Source organism: Mobula hypostoma, chromosome 11 (genome assembly GCF_963921235.1).
Source record: "Mobula hypostoma chromosome 11, sMobHyp1.1, whole genome shotgun sequence".
NCBI lineage: Eukaryota > Metazoa > Chordata > Chondrichthyes > Myliobatiformes > Myliobatidae > Mobula > Mobula hypostoma.
Window position 1 is genome coordinate 108,116,384 of NC_086107.1, and position 23,275 is coordinate 108,139,658.

The following is a 23,275-nucleotide window of genomic DNA, read 5'->3' on the forward strand; positions in this document are numbered from 1 at the left end:
TCTCTCTCTGTCACTCACCTACATTGCCTGTCACCCGGCCCTCTCACTCTCCATCGCTGACGGCCTCACTCCCTCACTACCACTCATTAGTCACTCCCCCACCCTCACACACAAACCATAGTGGTTACCAGCAAACAAACCATAACCGCTGAGAGACTAAGCCAGGGTTCTCGACACTGTATGTCACGCTTCCTAATAACATTTCCAAATCAACAAAGGTACGTTCGACCCTTTATTATGAAACCAGCAAAGGCAAAAGATGTAGCGATAAAAAAATTAACAAAACTAAATTAGCGTAACTAAACTTTCTAATTAGTGATATCAGAATTAGTATTCTATATATACTTAAGTGATATTAGTGATCTAGTTAGCATTCCAATAACGTTGAATACCAGTCAACAAAAATATATCATTCCTGTGACTCACCTCCGCTCCACTAACAACTAAGAGACTAATCGTGAATACGTAACTAAGCCCCAAGCTACTTGAAAGATGACAATAAATACACCACAAAATACAATACAGACCAAAAATACATACATGGCTCTCACTTTCCTTACTTCTGCATGGCATTTCATTCTGTTTTCTTTCACTCACTCACAGTCCCTCTCACTATTGTTGATCTCACCCTCTAATCCCCTCATTCTCCGCTGCTCTGTCTTAATTCACTCTCCATTGCTCACTTATTTTTAATCTGACTCCCCCCCTTAATCACTCTCTATAATCACATCCTAATTTTCTTTCTCTCTCTTACTCATTCTCTCATTCTCTCTCAGTTCTTACTTGCTCTCCGCGTCACACAGTCCCACACACTGTCGCACTACTTCACTCTCTCAGTCCCTTTCCTTCACTTGCTCCCTCACTTCCTGCCTCACTCCACGTTTCACTCCATTTAACTCTTTCAATTCTTCCGGAGCCTCCTGCAATCACCGGCCATTCCCTCTCTCATGATTTCCCCCTCCTCAATCCCTTAAGCCTTTACCTCTCACTCCCTCCCACATTTTATCTCACTTTCACATTCTCCCTCTTATTCCCATCTCTTGCCTTATTTCCTCTCATACTCCTTTATTCTCTCTCTTTCTTTCCCTCTTCTTCCCTCAATCCCAGACTCACCCCTGTATCCTTCATCCACTTATCATCAGTTTACAATCATCATATGGCACATTGGCCTTCATCAATCGTGAGATTGAATTTAAGAGCCGAGAGGTAACATTGCAGCTATATAGGACCCTGGTCAGACCCCACTTGGAGTACTGTGTTCAGTTCTGGTCACCTCACCACAGGAAGGACGTGGAAACCATAGAAGGGGTGCAGAGGAGATTTACAAGGATGTTGCCTGGATTGGGGAGCATGCCTTATGAGAATAGGTTGAGTGAACTTGGCCTTTTCTCCATGGAGCGATGGAGGATGAGAGGTGACTTGATAGAGGTGTACAAGATAATGAGAGGCATCGATCGTGTGGATAGTCAGAGGCTTTTTCCCAGGGCTGAAATAGTCAGCACGAGAGGGCATAGTTTTAAGGTGCTTGGAAGTAGGTACAGAGGAGATGTCAGGGGTAAGTTTTTTACGCAGAGAGTGGTGATTGCATGGAATGGGCTGCCGGCGACGGTGGTGGAGGCGGAAAAGATAGGGTCTTTTAAGAGACTCCTGGATGGCTACATGGAGCTTAAAAAAATAGGGGGCTACGGGTAAAGCCTAGGTAGTTCTAAGGTAGAGACATGTTCGGCACAGCTTTGTGGGCCAAAGGGCCTGTATTGTGCTGTATGTTTTCTATGTTTCTATTAATCACTTTCCCTAAAAATAAACTCTGCTGAAATTCTACTTATGGTGGAAGTAACTTGGAAAATGTGTAGCTCGGCTGGTTGACGGTTGGGTTGAGCTGCTCCCCAAATGGCAAACCATTTGCAAACGTTTCATCACTGTGTGAGGAAACATCACCAGCGTGCTGTTAATTGTGGTGTGTCCTCTGAATGCTTGGCCTGAAATCCTTACCAACCAGTTGATTGTCATTGCGGAAACTCATTTGTGACGTAGGGAGGAGATCTGGTCGTGCGGCGAACTCTGTTTGCTGTGGTCTGGAATTTTGCCCGCATTGGCTTATAAATTAGGATCGAGGTCTACATGTCTGCAGCAGCTGGCTGTAAAGTGGTATGACCAACTCTTCCCTAGTCTCTACCCAGGAAGATCAAGAGGGGCACAAATTCGACTGGGCATCAGTGAAAGTCACAGTGCAATCAAACAAGGGAGTTCCTAGAAGCATGGGTTTCCGCGAACAATTCTGCAAACGGACATGTGGACCTCAATCCTATTTATGAGCCAATGCGGGCAAAATTCATGACCACAATGCACAGAGTTTGCCACTCAACCAGTCAGCGGCGAGACCCTCTTCCTATGTCACAATCGAGTTTCTGTAATGAAGACCAATCAGCTGACTGATAAGTATATAAAGTCCAAGTATTCAGAGCACACACCGCAAATGAACTGCGCACTGATGATCTCGCCCCGTATGGTGACGAAACGTTTGCAAATGGATTGCCAAGATCGGAGAACAACTCAAGCCAGCCACCTACTCATGGTCCTAGTAACATTTAATTGCATAGACTGTCCATGCTCAAAGGCCAATCTCATTCTGAGGCAGTGGCTGTGTAACCTAATCCCACCCACTCTTCCTGTAAAAAAATTCTTAAAAAGAGCATCGAAACAGGACCTTGGTGTAATTTAGGAACGTTTGCAATATTGTTCGTACTTTAATGGTGACCATATGGATGGATGTCTGAGAAATGAATGATTTTTTATTTAAGAAGTGAATGTATTTTCCATCATTGATTAAGCTAACAGGTGATAACATCCATTGGCATTTCTCTCCATAGATGCTGGTTGACCTGCTGAATTCTTGAGCGCTTTTTTGTGTTGCTCCTAAAAAAGAGCATGTTATCTGCACTTCAGTCAAAGAGTTGCAAACTCATTGGTTTGAGTTGTCTTCAAGAGATTTTCAGAGAAGGTTAGTAAAGGAGTTGGGAGGAGGAGGAGGCATGGATTCCACAATGTGCAGATTCACTTTCAAAGACTTAACAATTCATGTTCGCAATATAATTTTTTTATTATTTGTTTTTTTTAGTATTTGCACAGTTTATCTTCTTTTGCACATTGGTTCAAAGGTTCAAAATGCATTGATTATCAAACTACAGAGTATTGATTATCAAAGTATACAATATTATCAGAGTATACAACTCTGAGATTCATCTTCTCCAGACAGCCTTGAAACAAAGAAAATCACGGAAGTTGTTCAAAGAAAAGCAACAAACCCCCACCCCCCGACAAGGTGCAAAGAGAAACAAATCATGCAAACGGCAAAAAGAACATCAAACCCCAAACTCCAAACCTCCTGTGCAAAAAAAAAACAAATTGTGCAAATGGTTGTTTTTCAATCTTTGTACTGCATTTCTTAAATTCTATTGTACTTCTTTATTCTCCTGTAATTACCTGCAAAAACACAAATCTCAAGGCATTGTAAGCCAACATATATTTTGAACATCGACCTTTGGATAACTGGACCAGTGCAATGAGTAAGGTCGTATACCTCTCAGGACCAATATGTAATGGCAGAGCTGTAATAAACTCCCAGAAGTGATTTTCTGTGAGACAGCAGCACCAAAGACTCAACAAAAGGGTTCAGCCTTACCTTGGGCTGGTTGTAATGTTCCAGCGACATGGTCACCACGTTGATGCAGATGGTGAAAGTAATGAAGAGATCCAGGTAATGGCTGGTGCACAAGGTGTGGATGAAGAGTCGGACCGGAGAGTAGGCAGCGTAGTAGGGCAGCCGCTGGGCTTCTGTTACAGTGAGGGTTAGTGTGGGGCAGAAAGAATAAACAGAAGTTAGTTAGTACTCCAGTGCCTCTGCCTTGCTTTCTCAAGATGCCACACCTCCTTCTCATTCCGTGCAGACCCAACAACCCCAGTTAGCTTGGCTTCGCACGTAAGGGGATAAGGGATCGCATGCAGAAACTAGAGCATTTGATGGCTTTGGGCCTGTATTCGCTGGAGTTTAGATAAATGAGAGGGGATCTATTGAATATTGAAAGGCTTAGATAGAGTGGACGTGAGGACGTTTCCTATGGTGGGGGAGTCCACCACACAAGGACAGAGACTCAGAGTAGAGGGATGTCCCTTTAGAGCAGAGATGAGGAGGAATTTTTTTTTCAGCCAGAGGTTGGTGAATCTGTGGAATTCGCTGCCACACAAAGCTGTGGAGGCCAAGTCATTGAGTGTATTTAAAGCAGAGTTTGATAGGTTCTTGATTAGTAAAGGCATCAAAGGTCACAGGGAGAAAGCAGGAAAATGGGGTTGAGAGGGATAATAATTCATCTATCGTGGGACCTATTGTCCAATCTTCCAATCTTCCAATATTGTCTACCGCCTTTTTACTTCACACCCCCAGGAGGAAGAGGGAGAATGAGAGAAGGGAGGAAGGGAAGGAGATTGGAGGAGATGAAATGGGAAAGGAGGGGACAAGATGGAGGGAAAAGCAACAGCATAGAAGGAAGGAAGAGGAAGGAGAGAGGAGGGATAGCTGAGTCCAGGGATGGAGCGAGAAAAGAAAGATCAAATGAGGGATAGAGGGTGAGCATGGAAGCAAGGAAGGAAATGGAACAGGAGGAAAGAAACATGGTAGCGATGTAAACAAAGGGAAGATATGGAGTGTTAGTATGATGTAAGAGCTGAGGGAGAAATGGAAAGAGAAAAGGAGACAGGGAGGTGGTAATGTGGGAGCGAGGAATCTTTCGGAGGGTAGGCCTCAAAATCCCCAGCCTTGCCTGCTTTTGGCGACCGAGAAGGAAGTCGAATCGTTCGGACAGAGATGGCGCTCAGTACTCGGTGTCGGAGAGCTGATTCGGAGGCTCGAAGTTTTCGGATGACTCAGAGTCGGATTGTGGTCCGGCATGGCAGGGAGAGTTTTTCTTCCTTCTCCCGTCTGCGTGAGATGTGGGATATTTGAGAAACTTTGAATTTTTCTGTGCTCACGGACTTCTTCATCAAGTTATGGTATTGTTGCACTGTTGTAACTATATGTTATAATTATGTGGTTTTGTTAGTTTTTTCAGTCTTGGTCTGTCCTGTGTTTTGTGATATCACACCGGAGGAAATAATGCATGCATTACTAAATGACAATAAGAGAGGACTACGTGTCTTCATGATCATAGGAAGGGAATAGTTGCAGGCTTTGGTGCAATGAAAGGGGTGAAGGAAGAAGGGGCTGATCAGATAGGAATTAGGAAAGGAGATCAGAAGTAAAGAGGGAAGGAACAGAGATTTATCATTCCTGTGAACAAACTTGAAGAGAGAAATTCTAGGATCATCATTAACAAGGATTATAGGAGTGAATTAATCATTTTTGCCACTGGGCATAAAAATATTTGAAATGTGGAGTAACACACACAAAATGCTGGAGGAACTCAGTGGGCCAGGCAGCATCTATGGAAAAGTGTGAACAGTTGACGTTTTGGGAGTGGAAAGAAAGAGAAGTTAGAGTAAGAAGGTTGGCTGAGGAGAATACGAAGTACAGGGTGGGATGTGATAGGTGAAACAGAGAGGGGTGAATTAAAGAGCTGTGAAGTTGACTGGTGAAAGAGATAAAGGGCTGAAGAAAGAGGAATCTGATTGGAGAGGGCAGAAGACCGTGGAGGAAACAGAGGTGGTGGGCAGGTAAGAAGAGAAGGTGTGAGAGGGAAACAGGAATGGGGATTGGTGAAGGGGTGGGGCATTACTGGAAGTTCAAGAAATCAATATTCATGCCATCAGGTTGGAGGCTACTCAGATGGAATATAATTTGTTACTCTCCAACCCGCCTGTGGCCTCATTGCGGCAGTAGAGGAGGCCGTGGACTGGCATGTCGGAATGGGAATGGGGAGTAGAATTGAAATGTGTGGCCACTGGCAGATCCCACTTTTTGTGTCGGATGGAGCGAAGGTGCTCAGTGAAGTGGACTTTATGGGAGTCTCCAGAATGGAAGTGTGACGCGTGGCCAAGTGGTTAGGGCGTTGGGCTCACGATCTGAAGGTCGTGGGTTCGAGTCTCGGCCGGGGCAGCGTGTGTGTCCTTGAGCAAGGCACTTAACCACACAATGCTCCAGTCTACCCAGCCGAGAATGGGTACCGGCAAAAATACTGGGGGTTAACCTCGCGATAGACTGGTGTCCTATTCGGGGGAGAGTCTCAGTCGCTTCACGCCACGGAAACCGGCATAAGCACCGGCCTGTTGGGCCACAAGGCTCGTGACAGACTTTAATTTTAATCTTAATCCAGAATGGAGGTGCATGTTTTATGGGATCTTTGGGGGGGGTGAAAGCTGGACTAATTGATGAGGAAGACCGAAGGGGCTAACACATCAAAGACAGGCGAAACGCCTCCTTACTCCTGCGCTTTTTCTCCAGCCTCCGCAGGCGTTTCTCCTCCCGCCTCCTCGCCTCCTCGGCCTCCTGGTGCTGGCGGCACTTGTGGAAGTTCTCCACCACCACGCCAACGAACATGTTGAGCACGAAGAAGCTGACGATCAGCAGGAAGGAGATGAAGTAGAGCAGCATCCAGGGGTTGTGGTTGATGATGGGCTGCGAGGGGAGGATCACAGCGGTCAGTCCCCGGCGCGAAGGCGCGTCAGCGGCACCCGGTTCGCTCTGGCTAGTGCTACAACCCTCAGGTACTCAGTTCAGTTACACCCTTGAGCCCTCTAGGCTGGGCTGTGCGTGATCCCACCTTCATGGAAAGTGGGCCACTCTGCTCCCTCCCCCCCATCTTCCTCCATATCTTCCATCACCAGCTCCTTCTGTTCGTTCCCCCACCCCTTGCGCCAGTTCTGCCCTATCGTTCACAGCCACACGGGAGCAACTACGGATGGGAAATCAATATTGACCTTGCCACTGATGTGCAGATCCCGAAAGCGAGCAAATAAAAACAAAATCACTTCATGCACATTTGGAATAGTGTACTCAAGTCACCCCTCTGCAAGAAAGGTCCCGTTAAGCTGGGAAGGGTGCAGAGGAGATTTACAAGGATGCCACTAGGATTTGAGGGACTGAGATGTGGAGAGAGATTGAGCAGGTTGGAAGCTTCTTCACTGGAGTTGAAGAATGAGGAGTGATCTTACACACTCTGTCCCTCCTCTACCTAATAAAGTGGCCACTGAGTGTTCGTTCATGGTCTTCTGTTGCTGTAGCCCGTCCACTTCAAGGTTCGATGTATTGTACAATCAGAGAAGCTCTTTTACACACCACTGTTGTAACTCATGGTTATTTGAGCTTCTGTTGGCTTTCTATCAGCTTGAACCAGTCGGGCCATTCTCCCCTGACTTCTCTCATTAACAAGGCGGTTTTGCCCACAGAACTACAGCTCAGTGGATTTTTTTTGTTGTCTGCTCATTCTCTGTAAACTCCAGAGACTGTTTTCTCAGGAGATCAGTAGTTTCTGAGATACTCAAACCAGCCTGTCTGGCACCAACAATCATTCCGCAGTCAAAGTCACTTACATAGAACATAGAACATAGAATAGTACAGCACATTACAGGCCCTTTGGCCCACAATGTTGTGCTGACCCTCAAACCCTGCCTCCCATAAAACCCCCAACCTTAAATTCCTCCATATACCTGTCTAGTAGTCTCCTAAACTTCACTATTGTATCTGCCTCCACCACTGACTCAGGCAGTGCATTCCACGCACCAACCACTCTCTGAGTAAAAAACTTTCCTCTAATATCCTCCTTGAACTTCCCACCCCTTACCTTAAAGCCACGTCCTCTTGTATTGAGCAGTGGTGCCCTAGGGAAGAGGCGCTGGCTGTCCACTCTATCTATTCCTCTTATTATCTTGTACACCTCTATCATGTCTCCTCTCATCCTCCTTCTCTCCAAAGAGTAAAGCCCTAGCTCCCTTAATCTCTGGTCATAATGCATACTCTCTAAACCAGGCAGCGTCCTGGTAAATCTCCTCTGTACCCTTTCCAATGCTTCCACATCCTTCCTATAGTGAGGCAACCAGAACTGGACACAGTACTCCAAGTGTGGCCTAACCAGAGTTTTATAGAGCTGCGCCATTACATCGCAACTCTTAAACTCCATCCTTCGATTTATGAAAGCTAACATCCCATAAGCTTTCTTAACTACCCTATCTACCTGTGAGGCAACTTTCAAGGATCTGTGGACGTGTACCCCCAGATCCCTCTGCTCCTCCACACTACCAAGTATCCTGCCATTTATTTTGTACTCTGTCTTGGAGTTTGTCCTTCCAAAGTGTACCACCTCACACTTCTCCGGGTTGAACTCCATCTGCCACTTCTGCATCCTATCAATGTCTCTCTGCAATCTTCGACAATCCTCTACACTATCTACAACACCACCAACCTTTGTGTCATCTGCAAACTTGCCAACCCACCCTTCTACCCCCACATCCAGGTACGTAACATTTCTTCCCCATTCTGATGATTGGTATGAACAACAACTGAACCTCTTGACCATGTCTGCATGCTTTTATGCATTGAGTTGATGCCACAAGATTGGCTGATTAGATATTTGCATTAACCAATCGGTGTACAAGTATACCTAATGAAGTGGCCACTGAGTGTAGAGTTGCATGAAATGAATCATAGACAGGGGTCAAAGTGCATAGGTTTTTTTCAGAGCTGGGGAGTAAATACTAGAGGACATAGGTTGGAGGATAGAAGGGAGAGCTTAAATAGGAAGCTGAGGGACAACGTTTTCACTCTAAAAGTGGTCTGGATATAGACTCAGCTGCCAGAGGAAGTGGTTGAGGCAGATACATAAACAACGTTTAAAAGATTCTAGGATTTTAGGAGGGGCATGGGCCAAACATGAGCATATAGGATTACCTTAGATGGGAATCTTCATTGGCATGGACCAGTTGGCTCAGGTTCTTGTGTTAAGGCTCATCAAAGACTCTAGTTTTCTGTCCGTTAAATCTCTGCTGAGTTCTCCTTTGGATTTTACTAACTGTCTTGTACTGATGCCCCCTTAAATCTCACTTTCCCTATGAAAACACTATGAGCTCACTTCAGAAATGATAAAGCCTCCTGCTAAGTCAACCTTGCACAGTGAACAAAAGATGGTAGCCTGCTTACTGTTGACAAAGAGATAGAACATGTATGATGTCCGATGCTGTCTGCGTGGAGCTGCCTCCAGGTTGTTTGGTTTCCTCCCACATGCCAAAGACCATTATAGACTGATTGTCCACTTAATGTGCAGTGAATGCTGAACCGGGGGTTGGTTAGGAGGGGTGGGAAGGTGAGAAGAATGAAACGGGAGCAGTGTAAGAGTAGGCACTTGGTATTCTTCAAGGACTCAGCGAACCGAAGGATCTGGGGTCTTCCTCAATGATCTCACCTTAGAAATGATAAAGCCACCTGTTAGGTCAACCCGCCCAGTAAACAAAAGATGGTAGCCTGCTCGCTGTTGACAAAGAGATAGAACATGGATGATATCCGATGCTGTACGAAGGGTCTGGGGTCTTCCTCAATGAATCTACAATTCTTAGACTCTCATTTTGTAACGAGAGAGCCTGTTAAAAATCTCTTGTGGTACTCTTGCCCCAGAGAGCAGGAGAGCACCTGCCAAGAGCAAAGAGCGACTGTGCGGTGGGTTTCAAGAGGGGTTTCAGAGAATCCCCAGAGGCAAAAGGCCTCCTGCCTTTCAGTGACTTTCAAAACCTCCCAAGGGGACTTGCGGCTTTATCTGCTGGAGGAATCGCAGCACTCAATTTCCACAGAGCAAGATTCTACCAACAGCAATGCAATAATGAGGGGAGGAGATGTTTTTGTGATGCTGGTTATGGGATAAGTATTGATCATGGCACCAGGGAGACCTCCTCCACTCTGTATACACCATTACATACATAAGCAGCTATCTAACAGCCTCAACTCCCATTAGAAGCACCATATCTGACGGTGCAGCACTCCCACAGAGCTGGATGGGAAATGAGGGTTAGGATATTGGGTTGAAGTTTTTAGTTGGGAGTTGTAGTCCAAATCTTCTCTTCTTCAAGATGAGGGATAGAAAGATGAAGAGAAATGGGTATGGAGAATGTGTGTGTGTGTGTGTGTGTGTGTGTGTTTAAGAGGGAGAGAGGGAGAGGGAGAGGAGAGAGGCAGGGATGGAGAGAGGGAGAGGGAGAAAGGGAAAGGAGGGAGTGAGGGAGAGAAAGAGAGAGATAGAGATAGAGAGAGAGGGAGAGAGATGGGGCAGTGGGAGGTAGAGGATATAAAACTACCTACCCACTGAACCACAAGAGTCAATCAGAACCGGAGTGATTAACAGAGAAGGACAAAGAGCCAAAGATAACAAAGGTTACCATCATCATAATGTGCCATGTCATATGACATCATCATTATGTTCTGTGTCATTTGATGTGGGTGTTCTTGACCATAGTTATTCTTGGCAAATTTTTCGACAGAAGTGGTTTGCCATTATCATTTTCCGTGCAGTGGTCTTTACAAGATGGGTGATCCCAGCCATTATCAACACTCTTCAGAGATTGTCTGCCTGGCATCAGTGGTCGCAAAACCAGAACTTATGATATGTACCCGCTGCCCATACGACCATCCACCACCAGCTCCCATGGCTTCATGTGACCTTGATCGAGGGGGCATCGACATCTTGCTGAAAGATGACCTCAGGCTAGTGGAGGGAAGTAGCTCCTTACACCTCCTTTGGTAGAGATGTATCTCCACCGTGCCACCCTATAACACGGGTAGAGGGTAGAAAGGAAATGGGCGCAACAAATGTGTAGAAAGAAGCATAATCCATGGAGAAGTATGCAAAAAAAAAGACAACGAGGCACTACAGGCACTTGGAGAGTGCTAGTCTGAGAATTGATAAAAATTAACTCACAACGGGCTGCGTGGTGTGAGTGTGTGTGAGGATCACCCCAGCCCTGACTTCAGTCCAATTTGCTCATCTCAGGCATCTTAAACAGAGTTAAACCCTTCAGCCCATTTGCAAGATCTATTTCACAACTTAATTAGATTTATCACCTCATATGTTATCCATCTGTTACGAGAAGCCATTCTTAATGAGGGGTCTGCAATGTCACTGGAACCTCGGAAACCATCACAAGCAGCTGGAGATATTATGGATGTGAAAGTACCTCGTTAAGAAGATGGTTAAATATTTTGCTCAAGCTATTTTCTGATTGTAAGCTGAGCTTTTCAATTCAATTTTAGCAGCTTCTGTTTAATAATTGTAGAGCCTTTAGGTGCCCTGGGGCACTTCAGAGAAATGCTGAGCAACGTTTCAATTCTGACACATGGAAGGATGCATGGGGGCACCTGCATAAACAGATATAGGAGATTTTGCATTAAAGATTAAAAATCTTCAAGTTGCGCTTTATTTGTCACATGTACATACTGCACAGTGAAATGCCCTTTATTCTCGCTCAGTCCAAGGATTGTTCTGGGGCAGACTGCCATGCCTCCCTGGCCAGCATAGCTACCCCTAACCCTAACCCGTACATCATTGGAGTGTGGGAGGAAACCGGAGCACCTGGAGGAAATGGGGAGAATGTACACACCTTGCAGACAGTGGCAGGAATTGAACCCGTATTGCTGGTGCCATAAGGAGTTAGTTACACTAACCGCTACACCACCGTCCCGTTAGCAGAAGTGGACGGCGGGTAGTCTGTGTTCCCAGGAAACCATCCGCATCACCATTTTCCACGACCCACGGCCACATCACCTGCACACGTGGTGGGAGATGTGAGTGGGAAGTAAAATAATACTTGACACACAAATCCTGTGAGGGCGAATCTTGTTCCATTTCCAGGATTTTTGGGGAGTGATCTGTGCATTCTGTAAGGATGAACGTCCGCTACCTGAATGGTAGGGGACACTTGATCTTTGAGGGAATAAAGAAGGGGATTTCAGAGGTTCGGGCTCAGGTCGGTGCCTCAACCAGTGGTTGAGGAAGGAGACTGAGAATGGATAGAACTTCAATTATTTAGAGATACAACACGGCAACAGGATGTCCTGGCCGAGTGAGCCTACACCACCCAATTATACCCATGTGACCAATTGACTACTAGCCTATACACCTTTGGAATGTGGGAGGAAACCCATATGGTCATGAGGAGAACATACAAACTCCTTACAGCAGTGATGGAATTGAACCCAGCTCACCGGCACTGTAATAGTCTTACGTTGACAATTGTGCTACCATGCCTCCCAACCAGAGGTGCGGAGAGAACTAGCAAAGCTCTGGAGGAGATGACAGGTAGTGGCAAAGCCTTCGCTGTTGTGGAGTTTATTCATTTGTTTTTCTGGATCTGGGTACCTCTAGCAAGGCCAATATTTATTAGAGTCATAGAGCCAGAGAGTCATAGTGTGTTACAGAACATAAAAGGCCATTTGGCCCATCTAGTTCATGTCAAACTATTATTCTGTCTAGTCCCACCAACCTGCACCTGATAGTAGCCGTCCATCCCCCTCCCATCCACGTAATTATCCAAATTTCTCTTAGAAGTTGAAATTGGACCCACGTCCACCACTTCCACTGGCAGCTTGTTCCACACTTTCACCACTCTGAGTGAAGAAGTTCACCCTCATTTTCCCCTTAAACATTCTACCTTTCACCCTTAACCTATGACCTTTAGTTCTAGTTTCAATCAACCTCAGTGGAAAGAACCTGCTTGTATTTCTCCTATTTATAACTCTGCATTCTCTATCATATCTGCCCTCATTTTCCTACACACCAGGAAGTTAAGTACTAACCTATTCAACCTTTCCTTATAACTCAGATCCTCAAGTCCCAGCAGCCTCCTTGTAAATTTTCTCTAAGTTCTTGCAATCTTACTGACAGCTTTCCTGTAGATAGCTGACCAGAGCTGCATATATTACTCCAAAGTGGGCCTCACAAACATCTTACACAACTTCAATACAATATCCCATTGGTTGCCAATGTGCTGGTGAGTTGCTGCCCTGAGTTGCTGCTGTAAATCTCCATCCACAGCAGAAATTAAAAAGCAGAGGAATGGATTTGAGTCACCTTGTCTTTCTGTCATTCTTCTTGTTGTTCCTTGACCATTCCTAACAAGCCTGACAGTTCTCTAACATTTATACTTTTATTTGCTACTTGGTGACTTCTCATGCATGTATTTTTTTTCTGATGCCTTTGCTGAGTAATTGAAACATATGGTCTAGAATCTTCTGGGACAGCAATCCCAGGCACCCAAAATTAATGCTCTGAGGGCTAACTCGATGAGTACACAGATCTCCCAACTACTGATAGATCAGCTATTTGATGTGCTAAGTGATAGTATCAGTCCAGTTTGCAAGTGTCCTTGAACTAAATAACTTAAGCTAGTATTATCTGGTTTAATGCAGTCTCACTTAACATAACCCCATTGTCTTACACTTCAACTCTTGGGTAGCCAGCCCTGTGTTGTGGGCCAGCATCCTCTGCTCTATAGACAGTGCCGTTTGTTTGCAATGCTGCCCTTTTAACTTCAGACTGACTATTGTTTGCAAATTACATTAAGAACTGAAGACTGGTTCTTGTTTATGACAAGAAGCTGAAGAATGAATATTGTTTGGGCATTTACCTTAACAAAAACAACACTTTGACTCCTGGAAGAGTCAGCTGTTATAGAAAGCTGAGCTTGGCAAAAAATACCCCAAGGCCCTGGGCAGTGAATATCCATCACAAACCTCTTTGTCTTCCTTTTCTTTGTGGTCCTCCTTCGCCATCTCTCTCCGTTACAGTCGAGTGAGTTGGTGACCATGACTTTTTGATTGTAATGAACAGGTAACATAATATATATAATTACAAGATTTATGCCTCGTTCTTGACCTCTGGATCACAAAGTCACCAGGATCTGACAGTACTAATCAAGATGTCCACTTTGTGTTGGATTGTGTTACTTAAATTGTTCACTGGACCTCAGTATATGTGACAATAATGAACCAATTTACCAATTTAAGCTTCTTACATGCTGCTGGGACTGCACTCATTCCAGAAAAGTGGAGAGTAACTTCATGATATGATATTGTGCACAGGTGCACCCATAACATCACCATGTGTAAGATGTAAGGCCCATAGCATTGTCACTGATTGCTCCCATCCGATGCAGAATCTCTTTGAACTCCTACCATCAGGCAGGAGGTACCATAGCATTAGGATAAGGACTACTAGGATGGGATACAGCTTCTTCCCCCAGTGAGACTATTGAACTCCCCGCCACCACCCAGGTCTTATCACTTATAAAGGAGGGTTAAACTGTTTAATTTTGAACTTGTGTCATAAATGCATCTTATGCTAAATGCCAATCTTCTGGAATATATTTTATTATTTCTATATGTATTTGTGGAAATATTACTTTCTGTGGTGTGTGTGTGTGTGTGTGTGTGTGTTAGTTATATGTACTGTGTTGTACACCTTGGTCCCAGAGGAACATTGTTTCGTTTGGTGGTATACATGTATATCGTTGATTGGCAATAATCTTGAACTTGAACTTAATTATTGGATAGTCATATAAACCTGCTTCTCCCACCCACTTTTTGTGTGTCCCTACCCTATTAAGTCCCTGGTTAATATACATCTCACAACCAGCGCTAAACAAGTTGATTAGGCCATCGTCATAACGACACTTGAGGAAGCTTGGTGTGCATAGATACTATGCCCTAGGGAGTTGAGGAGACTAGCTCATTAAAAGTATTTAAAGCGGGAGTAGATGCATTATGAACAAAATCGGGTGTTTGAGAATGACAGTGATCAAGCACAGAGAAGGATTGAAGCGGGGGTAAATCAGACAAGAGGGGGCAGGATTGAGGATGGGGTAGATCAGAGAGAAGAGAGGGACAGTATTGAGGGCTGAGGTAGATCAGAGTGAAGAGAGGGGCAGGATTGACACTGGGGTAGGTTAGAGAGAAGAGAGGGGCAGGATTGAGACCTGGGGTAGATCAGAGTGAAGAGAGGGGCAGGATTGAGGCTGGGATAGATCAGAGTGAAGAGAGGGGCAGTATTGAGGGTTGAGGTAGATCAGAGTGAAGGGAGGGGCAGAACTGAGGCCGGGGTAAGTCAGAGAGAAGAGAGGGGCAGGATTGAGGCTGGGGTAGATCAGAGAGAAGAGAGGGGCAGTATTGAGGGCTGAGGTAGATCAGAGTGAAGAGAGGCGCAGTATTGAGGGCTAGGTAGATCAAAGTGAAGAGAGGGGCAGGATTGAGGCCGGGGTAGGTCAGAGAGAAGAGAGGGGCAGGATTGAGTCTGGAGTAGATCAGAGTGAAGAGAGGGGCAGGATTGAGGGCTAGGTAGATCAGACTGAAGAGAGGGGCAGGATTGAGGCTGGAGTAGATCAGAGCGAAGAGAGGGGCAGGACTGAGGGGTCTTAATCCTAGTGTTCTCGGGAATACTTCACAACTTACATCGTTTCATTTCTGAATGGACAATGGACCCATGAACATTACCTCATTACTTCTATTCTCTTTCTGCAATGCTTCTTTAACTTCTTTCAATACAGTATACATCTCTTATTATAATTTATAATATATTTTATGTATTGCACTGTATTGCAACAAAACAACAAATTTCACAACGTATAAACCTCATTCTGATTCTGATTTTCTGTTAATCATTTCTGGGAGGTTGTGATATCAGGTGTGTGTGGAATGAAAACCTAAGACCATCTAATACCTGGTAATGGAGTAACTTTCACTTTGATCTTCAAACACCCATTTACACTAATCCTACACTAATCTCATTTAAAATGTCTTACATTTTCTTCTCTGTTCTTCTACACAAGAAAATTAGATGGTAAGTGAACCTACTACTCCACATCTTTGGGGTGTGGATGAAAGCAACACACCTTGGGAAAGCCCGTGATATCTCAGGGACAACGTACAAACCCCACACAGGCACACCAGAAGTTCGGATTGAACCTGACTTATTGGTGTTCTAACTGCCATTGGCCGCCCATGCAAAGTCAATGGAATAAAACTATCTTATTGGCAAAGGACAAGGCAAGTGGTGATGCCCACCATGGTGAAATAGCTGCTGTTCTTTCAGCATTCATTCCTTCCTTTACCTGCTGGTCAATGGACACGGCGTCCAGCCCATGGTACATGATGTTGACCCAGCCATCTTTCGAAGCGAGCACAAAGAGAGACATCAGGGCCTGTTGCGGAGAGATACAAATGAGAAAACTAACCACCACTAGGTCGACAGTATCTTTAGAACACAGCACCGTTCAGAGCCATCAACTGCTCCTGGTACATTAACCATTTCATTCCCAGAATGAAAGGTTCTACGTATGAAGTGCGCTTGACGGCTCTAGCTCTGCACTCACTGGAGTTCAGAGTTTAGAAGAATGAGGAGGGATCTTATTGAAATCTACTGAGGCATGGATAGTGTGGAGGTGGAAAGGATGTTTGAAGTAGTGGGAAAAGTCCAGGACAGAGGCCATAGCCTCAGAACCAAAGGGTTGAAGTATTAGAAGCATTTGATGGCTCCGGACATGCAGTCGCTGAAGTTTAGAAGAATAATGGAGTTCTCACTGGAACCTACTGAACATTGAAAGGCCGAGAGATTGAAAGATCTAGGTCTGACCAGACATTCAGAGGACATTTCCTATAGTGGGAGAGTCTAGGGCCAGAGGGCACAGCCTTCGACTAAAGGGCCATCCCTTTAGAACAGAGATAAGGATGAATTTCTTTAGCCAGAGGGTGGTGAATCTGCGAAATTTATTGCCATAGACAGCTGTGGAGACCAAGTCAGTGGGTATATTTAAAGTGGAGGTTGATACGTTCTTGATTAGTAAGGGTGTCAAAGGTTATGGGGAGAAGGCAGGAGAATGGGGTTGAGAGGGAAAGTAAATGGCAGAGCACACTTGATGGGCTGAATGGCCTAATCTTGCTCCTATGTCTAATAATTTTATGGTTTTAAGAAAGGAATGTTACACCCTTTAACTAGACCACTCGTGCCTAGCATTTACTCTTGGTAAAGAGGGCACTCTCAGCTGGGAATTGAGATCAACCAGTTCACCAGGCACTTTGTGTAACTCTTACAGGCCACTGTCTAACACTCTGGTGTGGGGGTCACTGCCCTTAACGTTAGTTACTTGACAGTCAGTGCTACTGTCGGAGTGCTGGAGATGCTTCTTGATTTCATGTCCTTACTCCCAGCACAGTTCTGTCTTGGACGCTAAATTATTTTGCTATCCTGTTGTCCCTGCCTTTCAAAATCCATCCCACCTGTCACTTTCCGTATGCTCTTTTCAGTGACATTAACCAGAGGGTGGTGAATCCGTGAAATTCTTTGGCTCAGACGGCTATGGAGGCCAAGTAATTGGGCATATCTAAAGCGCTGGTTGATAGGTTCTTGATTAGTCAGGACGTCAAGGGTTACGGGGAGAAGGCAGGAGAATGGGGTTGAGAGGGATAATAAATCAGCATGATGGAAGAGCAGAGCAGACTTGATGGATCAAATGGCTGATGTCTTATGATCTAAAAGGCATTCCCCAGTAATGAAGCCGGCCTAGCCCTACTTTTTTCACTGGACCCTCTTCTATTTCCTCATTGGTAATGCATGGTAGAGAAGGTAGGTGATCAGTCCCAGGTTCACTCCCATTTCCACAAGTGAAAAGGAATCAGAGCCAACAAGAGCTTTTCCCATCACTTTATCTATTCATCAGACCCAACATATCACAATATAATAGATTTGAACTATTATTCTCTATTTAGTACATTCACACATTCAAGACTGACTGATGCATACACTGATATATCATCCAATGTAGTCTTTTGATGAACATACACTGGTATATCACCCATTGTAGCCCTGTGATCAGTACTCATTGATATATCATCAATATAGTCTAATGATCAATATACACTGATACAGCACCAATGCATGTAGACTAGTGATCAATATACAGTATACTGATATACCACCCATTATTGTCATGTAATCAATACACCTTGATATATCACCTGTTGTAGTTCAGTGACCAATATAACTGATATCCCACAATTTATCCTCCAATAATCAATACTCATCAATATACTACCAATGTAGTCTAGGAATCAATATACACTGATATACCACACATTATAGTCATGTAATCAATACATATCAATATATCACCTATTGTAGTTCAGTAATCAATATACTGTAACTGATATTCCACAATTTATACTCCAATGATCAATACTCATCAATATACTTCCAGTGTGGTCTCGGAATCAATATACACTGATACACCACACATTTCAGTCTAGTGATCAATTTCCGGGTGACCATTGGGCGAAGATGTCAGTAAGTGATAAGGAGCAACTGGAGAGTGAGAAGGTAGAAGTTGCAGGCTAGTGATTAATACTTACTGATATTCCACTCTCTATAGCCCTGCAGCTAATATTTACTGATATAAACAACAGGAACTCTGCAGATGCTGGAAATTCAAACAATACACATCAAAGTTGCTGGTGAACGCAGCAGGCCAGGCAGCATCTCTAGGAAGAGGTACAGTCGATGTTTCAGGCCGAGACCCTTCGTCAGGACTAACTGAAGGAAGAGCTAGTAAGAGATTTGAGAGGGCAAGGGGGAGGGGGAGGGGGAGATCCAAAATGATAGGAGAAGACAGGAGGGGGAGGGATGGAGCCAAGAGCTGGACAGGTGATTGGCAAAAGGGGATACGAGAGGATCATGGGACAGGAGGTCCAGGGAGAAAGACAAGGAGGTGGGAAACCAGAAGATGGGCAAGGGGTATAGTCAGAGGGACAGAGGGAGAAAAAGGAGAGTTCCCCCCCCACCACCTTCCCCTCGTACCCCATCCGTTATTTATTTTTATACACACATTCTTTCTCTCACTCTCCTTTTTCTCCCTCTGTCCCTCTAACTATACCCCTTGCCCGTCCTCTGGTTCCCCTCTCCTTGTCTTTCTCCCTGGGCCTCCTGTCCCATGATCCTCTCATATCCCCTTTGCCAATCACCTGTCCAGCTCTTGGCTCCATCCCTCCCCCTCCTGTCTTCTCCTATCATTTCGGATCTCCCCCTCCCCCTCCCACTTTCAAATCTCTTACTAACTCTTCCTTCAGTTAGTCCTGACAAAGGGTCTCGGCCTGAAACGTTGACGGTACCTTTTCCTGGAGATGCTGCCTGGCCTGCTGCGTTCACCAGCAACTTTGATGTGATTTACTGATATAACATTATTTCCATGCATTGATCAGGAAGACCAATCTCTAGAAGAGGTAGCAATTGTAAATTCCGTACCTGTCCGAGGTTGTCAAAGTTATACTTGTGATGCATCCACTTGTAGTTTGCCAACAAACAGTCTGACCTGTTGGTGACATTGCGAGTATCGTGACCCTGGCAGTAGTAAAACTTGCCTTTGAAGAGCTGTAAGGGTTAAAATACATCGTTACCGGCGTTGCTTCAGTCATAGTATTGCTGAGATTAGGATTCTGGATAGATCACTGGCCTGATTCACAGAACGGCAGGACGGCAATTTTTGTACCTTAAAGTTATTTATTTGTTTATTTAACGACACAGTGCGGATTAGCCCTTCCGGACCAGACCATTTCGGCAACCCCGGACAACCCTAACCTAACCACAGGACAACCTACAATGACCATTTAACCTACCTGGCACGTCTTTGGACTGTGGAATTTGTTGCCACAGAGGGTTGTAGAGTCACTGGATGAATTTAAGGCAGGGGTTTATAGATTCTTGATTGGCACAGACGTTAAGGGTTAGAGGAAGAAGGTGGGAGAATAGGCTTAAAGAAAAATAAATCAACCATGATTAAACAGGAGAGCAGATCTGATGGGCTGAATGGTCCTATATCATAATGGTTCTGGATGAATGTTTTGCCTAGAACTAATGTGGGCAGACATTTGGCTGGATGATCTGGCCAAATATTTCCAAAGACAGATGAGACTGCAGATGCTGTAATCCGGAGCAGCAAATCAAATACTGGAAGAACTCAACGGGTCAGGTAGCATCTATGGAGAGAAATGGGGCAATCAATATCGCAGGTCAAGACCCCTAATCAGGACCGGTCGTTGTTGAAGAGCAGAAAACACAGAGGGGGAGCAGTGGGTGAGGGTCTCACATGCTGCCTGCCAATGGGAGGAGGCAAAATTCTTCAAAGTGGGGCATCCTTTGGAGAGCCTTTGCAGTCGAGTAGTACAAGAGAGAATGTCAGGAGTGCTAGAGGATGTTCACAAGAATCATCCTGGGAACGAAAGGCTTAACCGATGAAGAGCGCTTGATGAATCTGGGCCTGTGTCGAATGGAGTTCAGAAAGATGAGGGCATATCTCATTGAACCCTACAGGATGGTGAAAGGCCTGGATAGAGAGGATGTGGAGGGGATGTTAATTAGCAAGAGATGCTAAGATCCGAGGGCACAGCCTCAGAGATCTGAGAGACTGACAAGCTAGAGTCAGGAGTGATAAAACAACATACTGGAGGAGATCACCCAGCACCTGTAGAGGGGGATGGACAGTCGACATTTCAGGTTGAGACCTTTCATGTGGAACCTCTCAGTCTCAATGCTTTTTACGCTGTCCAAATGAGACAAAAACCTAGCAATATCTCAGAGCAATTTGCATCCACATCCACAATTATGTCCACAATGGAGATTCCAGTGTTTTCCTGACATGTGCTTGTCTCTCTGATTCCTCAGGACTCCCACCACCAGGTTCAGGAACAGGTATTACCCCTTCACCATTCGGCTCTTGAACCACTCAACTTCAGCCGCCCCATCACTGAACTGTTCCCACAATTTACGGACTCCTTTTCAAGGACTCTTTATCTCATGTTCTCGATATTTATTGGCTGATTGGTTAATTAATTAATTAATTAATTTGTATTTGCACAGTTTGCTGTCTTTCACACATTGGATGTTGGTCCGTCCTGTTGGGCGCAATCTTTCATTGATTCTATTATGGTTCTTTGATTTATTGAGTATGCCCACAAAAAAACATTGTATATGGAGACATGTATGTACTTTGATAATAAACTTAATTTGTACTTTGTAATGGTCCCAAATGATCTGCTTTGCTGAGTGATTCTAACCTGGTATGTATTGTCCTCAAGATCTGTGCCCTTGTACTCCTCCTTTCCAATCAGTGAGGTGTTCATTGCCAAAACTGTAGTACATTTTTTTCTATTGGAAGGCCAATTTCTTCCAGCAGTTAACTCACCATAAAGTTATTGCTGAAAAGGCAAGACAGTCTTCAGCCGAAATGAAATCCAGGCTGAATTTGATTGTTTCGTTTTAACCACAGGAGTGCAGGAGTTGGGATGTTATCTTGAAGTTGTATAAGACATAGGTGAGGCCTAACTTGGAGCATTTTGTGCAGTTCGTGTCACCTTGCTACAGGAAAGCGATCAATAATATGAAAAGAGCATGGAGAAAACTTACAAGGATATTGCTGGGATTTGAGGAATTTAGAAGGATATTGCTGGAATTTGAGGAATTGAGTTACAGAGGAAGTTTGACCAGGTTGAGTTTTTCACTGGAGTGTAGGAGAATGAGGGAGATTTGTTTGAGATATATAAACTTATGTGTATAGACATTGTAAGTGCAAGCATGCCTTTTCCCACTGAGGTTGGGAGAGACTAGAGCTAGTTCAGGGTGAAAGGTGAAATGTTTAAGGGGAATAAGAGGGAGTACTTCTTCATTCGGAAGGTGTTAATAGTGTGGACAAGCTGCCAGTGGAAGTGGTGGATGCGGGATCGATTTCGACATTTAAGAGAGGTTTGGATGAATTCTTGGATGGGAGAGGTATGGAGAGCTCTGGCCCGGGTGCAAGTCGATGGGACGAGGAGAATAACAGTTTGGTGCAGGCTAGAGAGATCAAAGGGCCTGTTTCTGTGCTGTAGGGCTCTCTCTCTATAAACCATTCTAAAACTTTGAGAATAACACTTTCCCTCTCCCCAGGGTTGGTTAACTCTCCACAGTCTCTTGACACTAAAAAATTAATTCCAAGCCACAAGACTCATCATTGATGTCAGTCTGGCAACAGGAAACTGTTCAATTGAGCAGAGATATCTGATTGGGTTCTTCGAATCAGAATCAGAATCAAATTTATTATCACTGACGTATGATGTGAAATTTATTGTTTGGCAGCATCAGTACTGTGCAACATGTAAAATATACGATAAATTACAATAAAAATATATAAAAATTGAATAAATAGCACAAGAATAGAGGGGAAAAGTGTGAGATAGTGTTCATGGGTTTACTGTACATTCTGAAATCTGATGGCGGAGGGAGAGAAACTGTTTGTAAAGTGTTGAGTGTGGGTCTTCAGGCTCCTGTACCTCCTCCCTGATGGTAGTAAGGAGAAGAGGGGACCACCTGGGAGTCATTAATGATGGACATTGCCTTTTTGGAGACATTACATTTAGGGAAAGGCCTTCCAGCAAAATGGTAGTGTGTTTGGATGCAGTGGCATGATCTAGAGCCAACCAAAGGTGTATTCGTCTTCTTTAAACATCTTTTCTATGATCTCAATGCACTGCTGGGCATTAAGAACTTCAAGTACTTCGCATCTACTCCATCAGCGAGTTGCTCGATAGCAGAGGAGGTGGAGGAGCTGGAATTGGTGTAGACTTTGTTGTGGTCTGCTACAGAGAGATACTGGAATTGGTGTGTGAAGACGGTGCACGGTCTAATGGCGAGTGATTGTCTTGGACGTTTTTCTTGTGATCGCAAGACCCTGGCAGCCATTGGTAATGAGGAATGCAGCTCCCCCGGTTCACTGTTTTATTGGTGAGACCAACAACAGGGGAGCTGCGTTGCCACAGTGATAGCGAAGGCTCGGCCTCATGCCATGGGCTTGCCTGGACCAGCAGTTGAGGAGGGGCGACTCCAGAGATGGTGTGGTGCGCCGTCCATGCTGGGTTGGGGGCTGACCCCTTCTGTTGGTGCTGCCCTCCAGTGCTAGCTCGGTGGAAGACAAGTTTGATTGCGTGCACGCGCACGTTCATCGGCGGATTGTCGAGAACTTCTTGTTCTTGCGGACAACACCCATGCCCCATCAACTTACGGGACATGTCACTCAGAGACTTGGGGTTATTTGCATTTTTTTTGTGTGCTAGCTTACACGTGCTATATGTGCCTTGTGCCGTGTAAGTACTATGCTTCGCAACTTGGCCTCGGGAGAACGCTGTCTCACTTGGCTGTATTCCTGAATGACAATTAAACTTGAACTTGAAGCCCTCGCTGGAGGGGGGGCCTGTACCCGTGAAGAAGCTGCCTGAGTTTGCAACCCTCTGCAGAAC

At 44.9% G+C, this 23,275-nt stretch overlaps 1 protein-coding gene across 1 annotated transcript in view; it reads right to left on the minus strand.

The window, feature by feature from the left end:
• The window catches only part of LOC134354396 (voltage-dependent T-type calcium channel subunit alpha-1I-like), an 843,079-nt gene that overhangs the window by 50,726 nt on the left and 769,078 nt on the right, over nt 1-23,275 (minus strand). The window contains exons 23-26 of the mRNA XM_063063387.1: nt 19,254-19,379; nt 16,072-16,161; nt 6,415-6,607; nt 3,683-3,834 (exon numbers count right to left, since the gene is read on the minus strand). Of these exons, the coding sequence (XP_062919457.1) occupies nt 3,683-3,834; nt 6,415-6,607; nt 16,072-16,161; nt 19,254-19,379 (561 nt within the window). The remainder of the gene's footprint in view (nt 1-3,682; nt 3,835-6,414; nt 6,608-16,071; nt 16,162-19,253; nt 19,380-23,275) is intronic.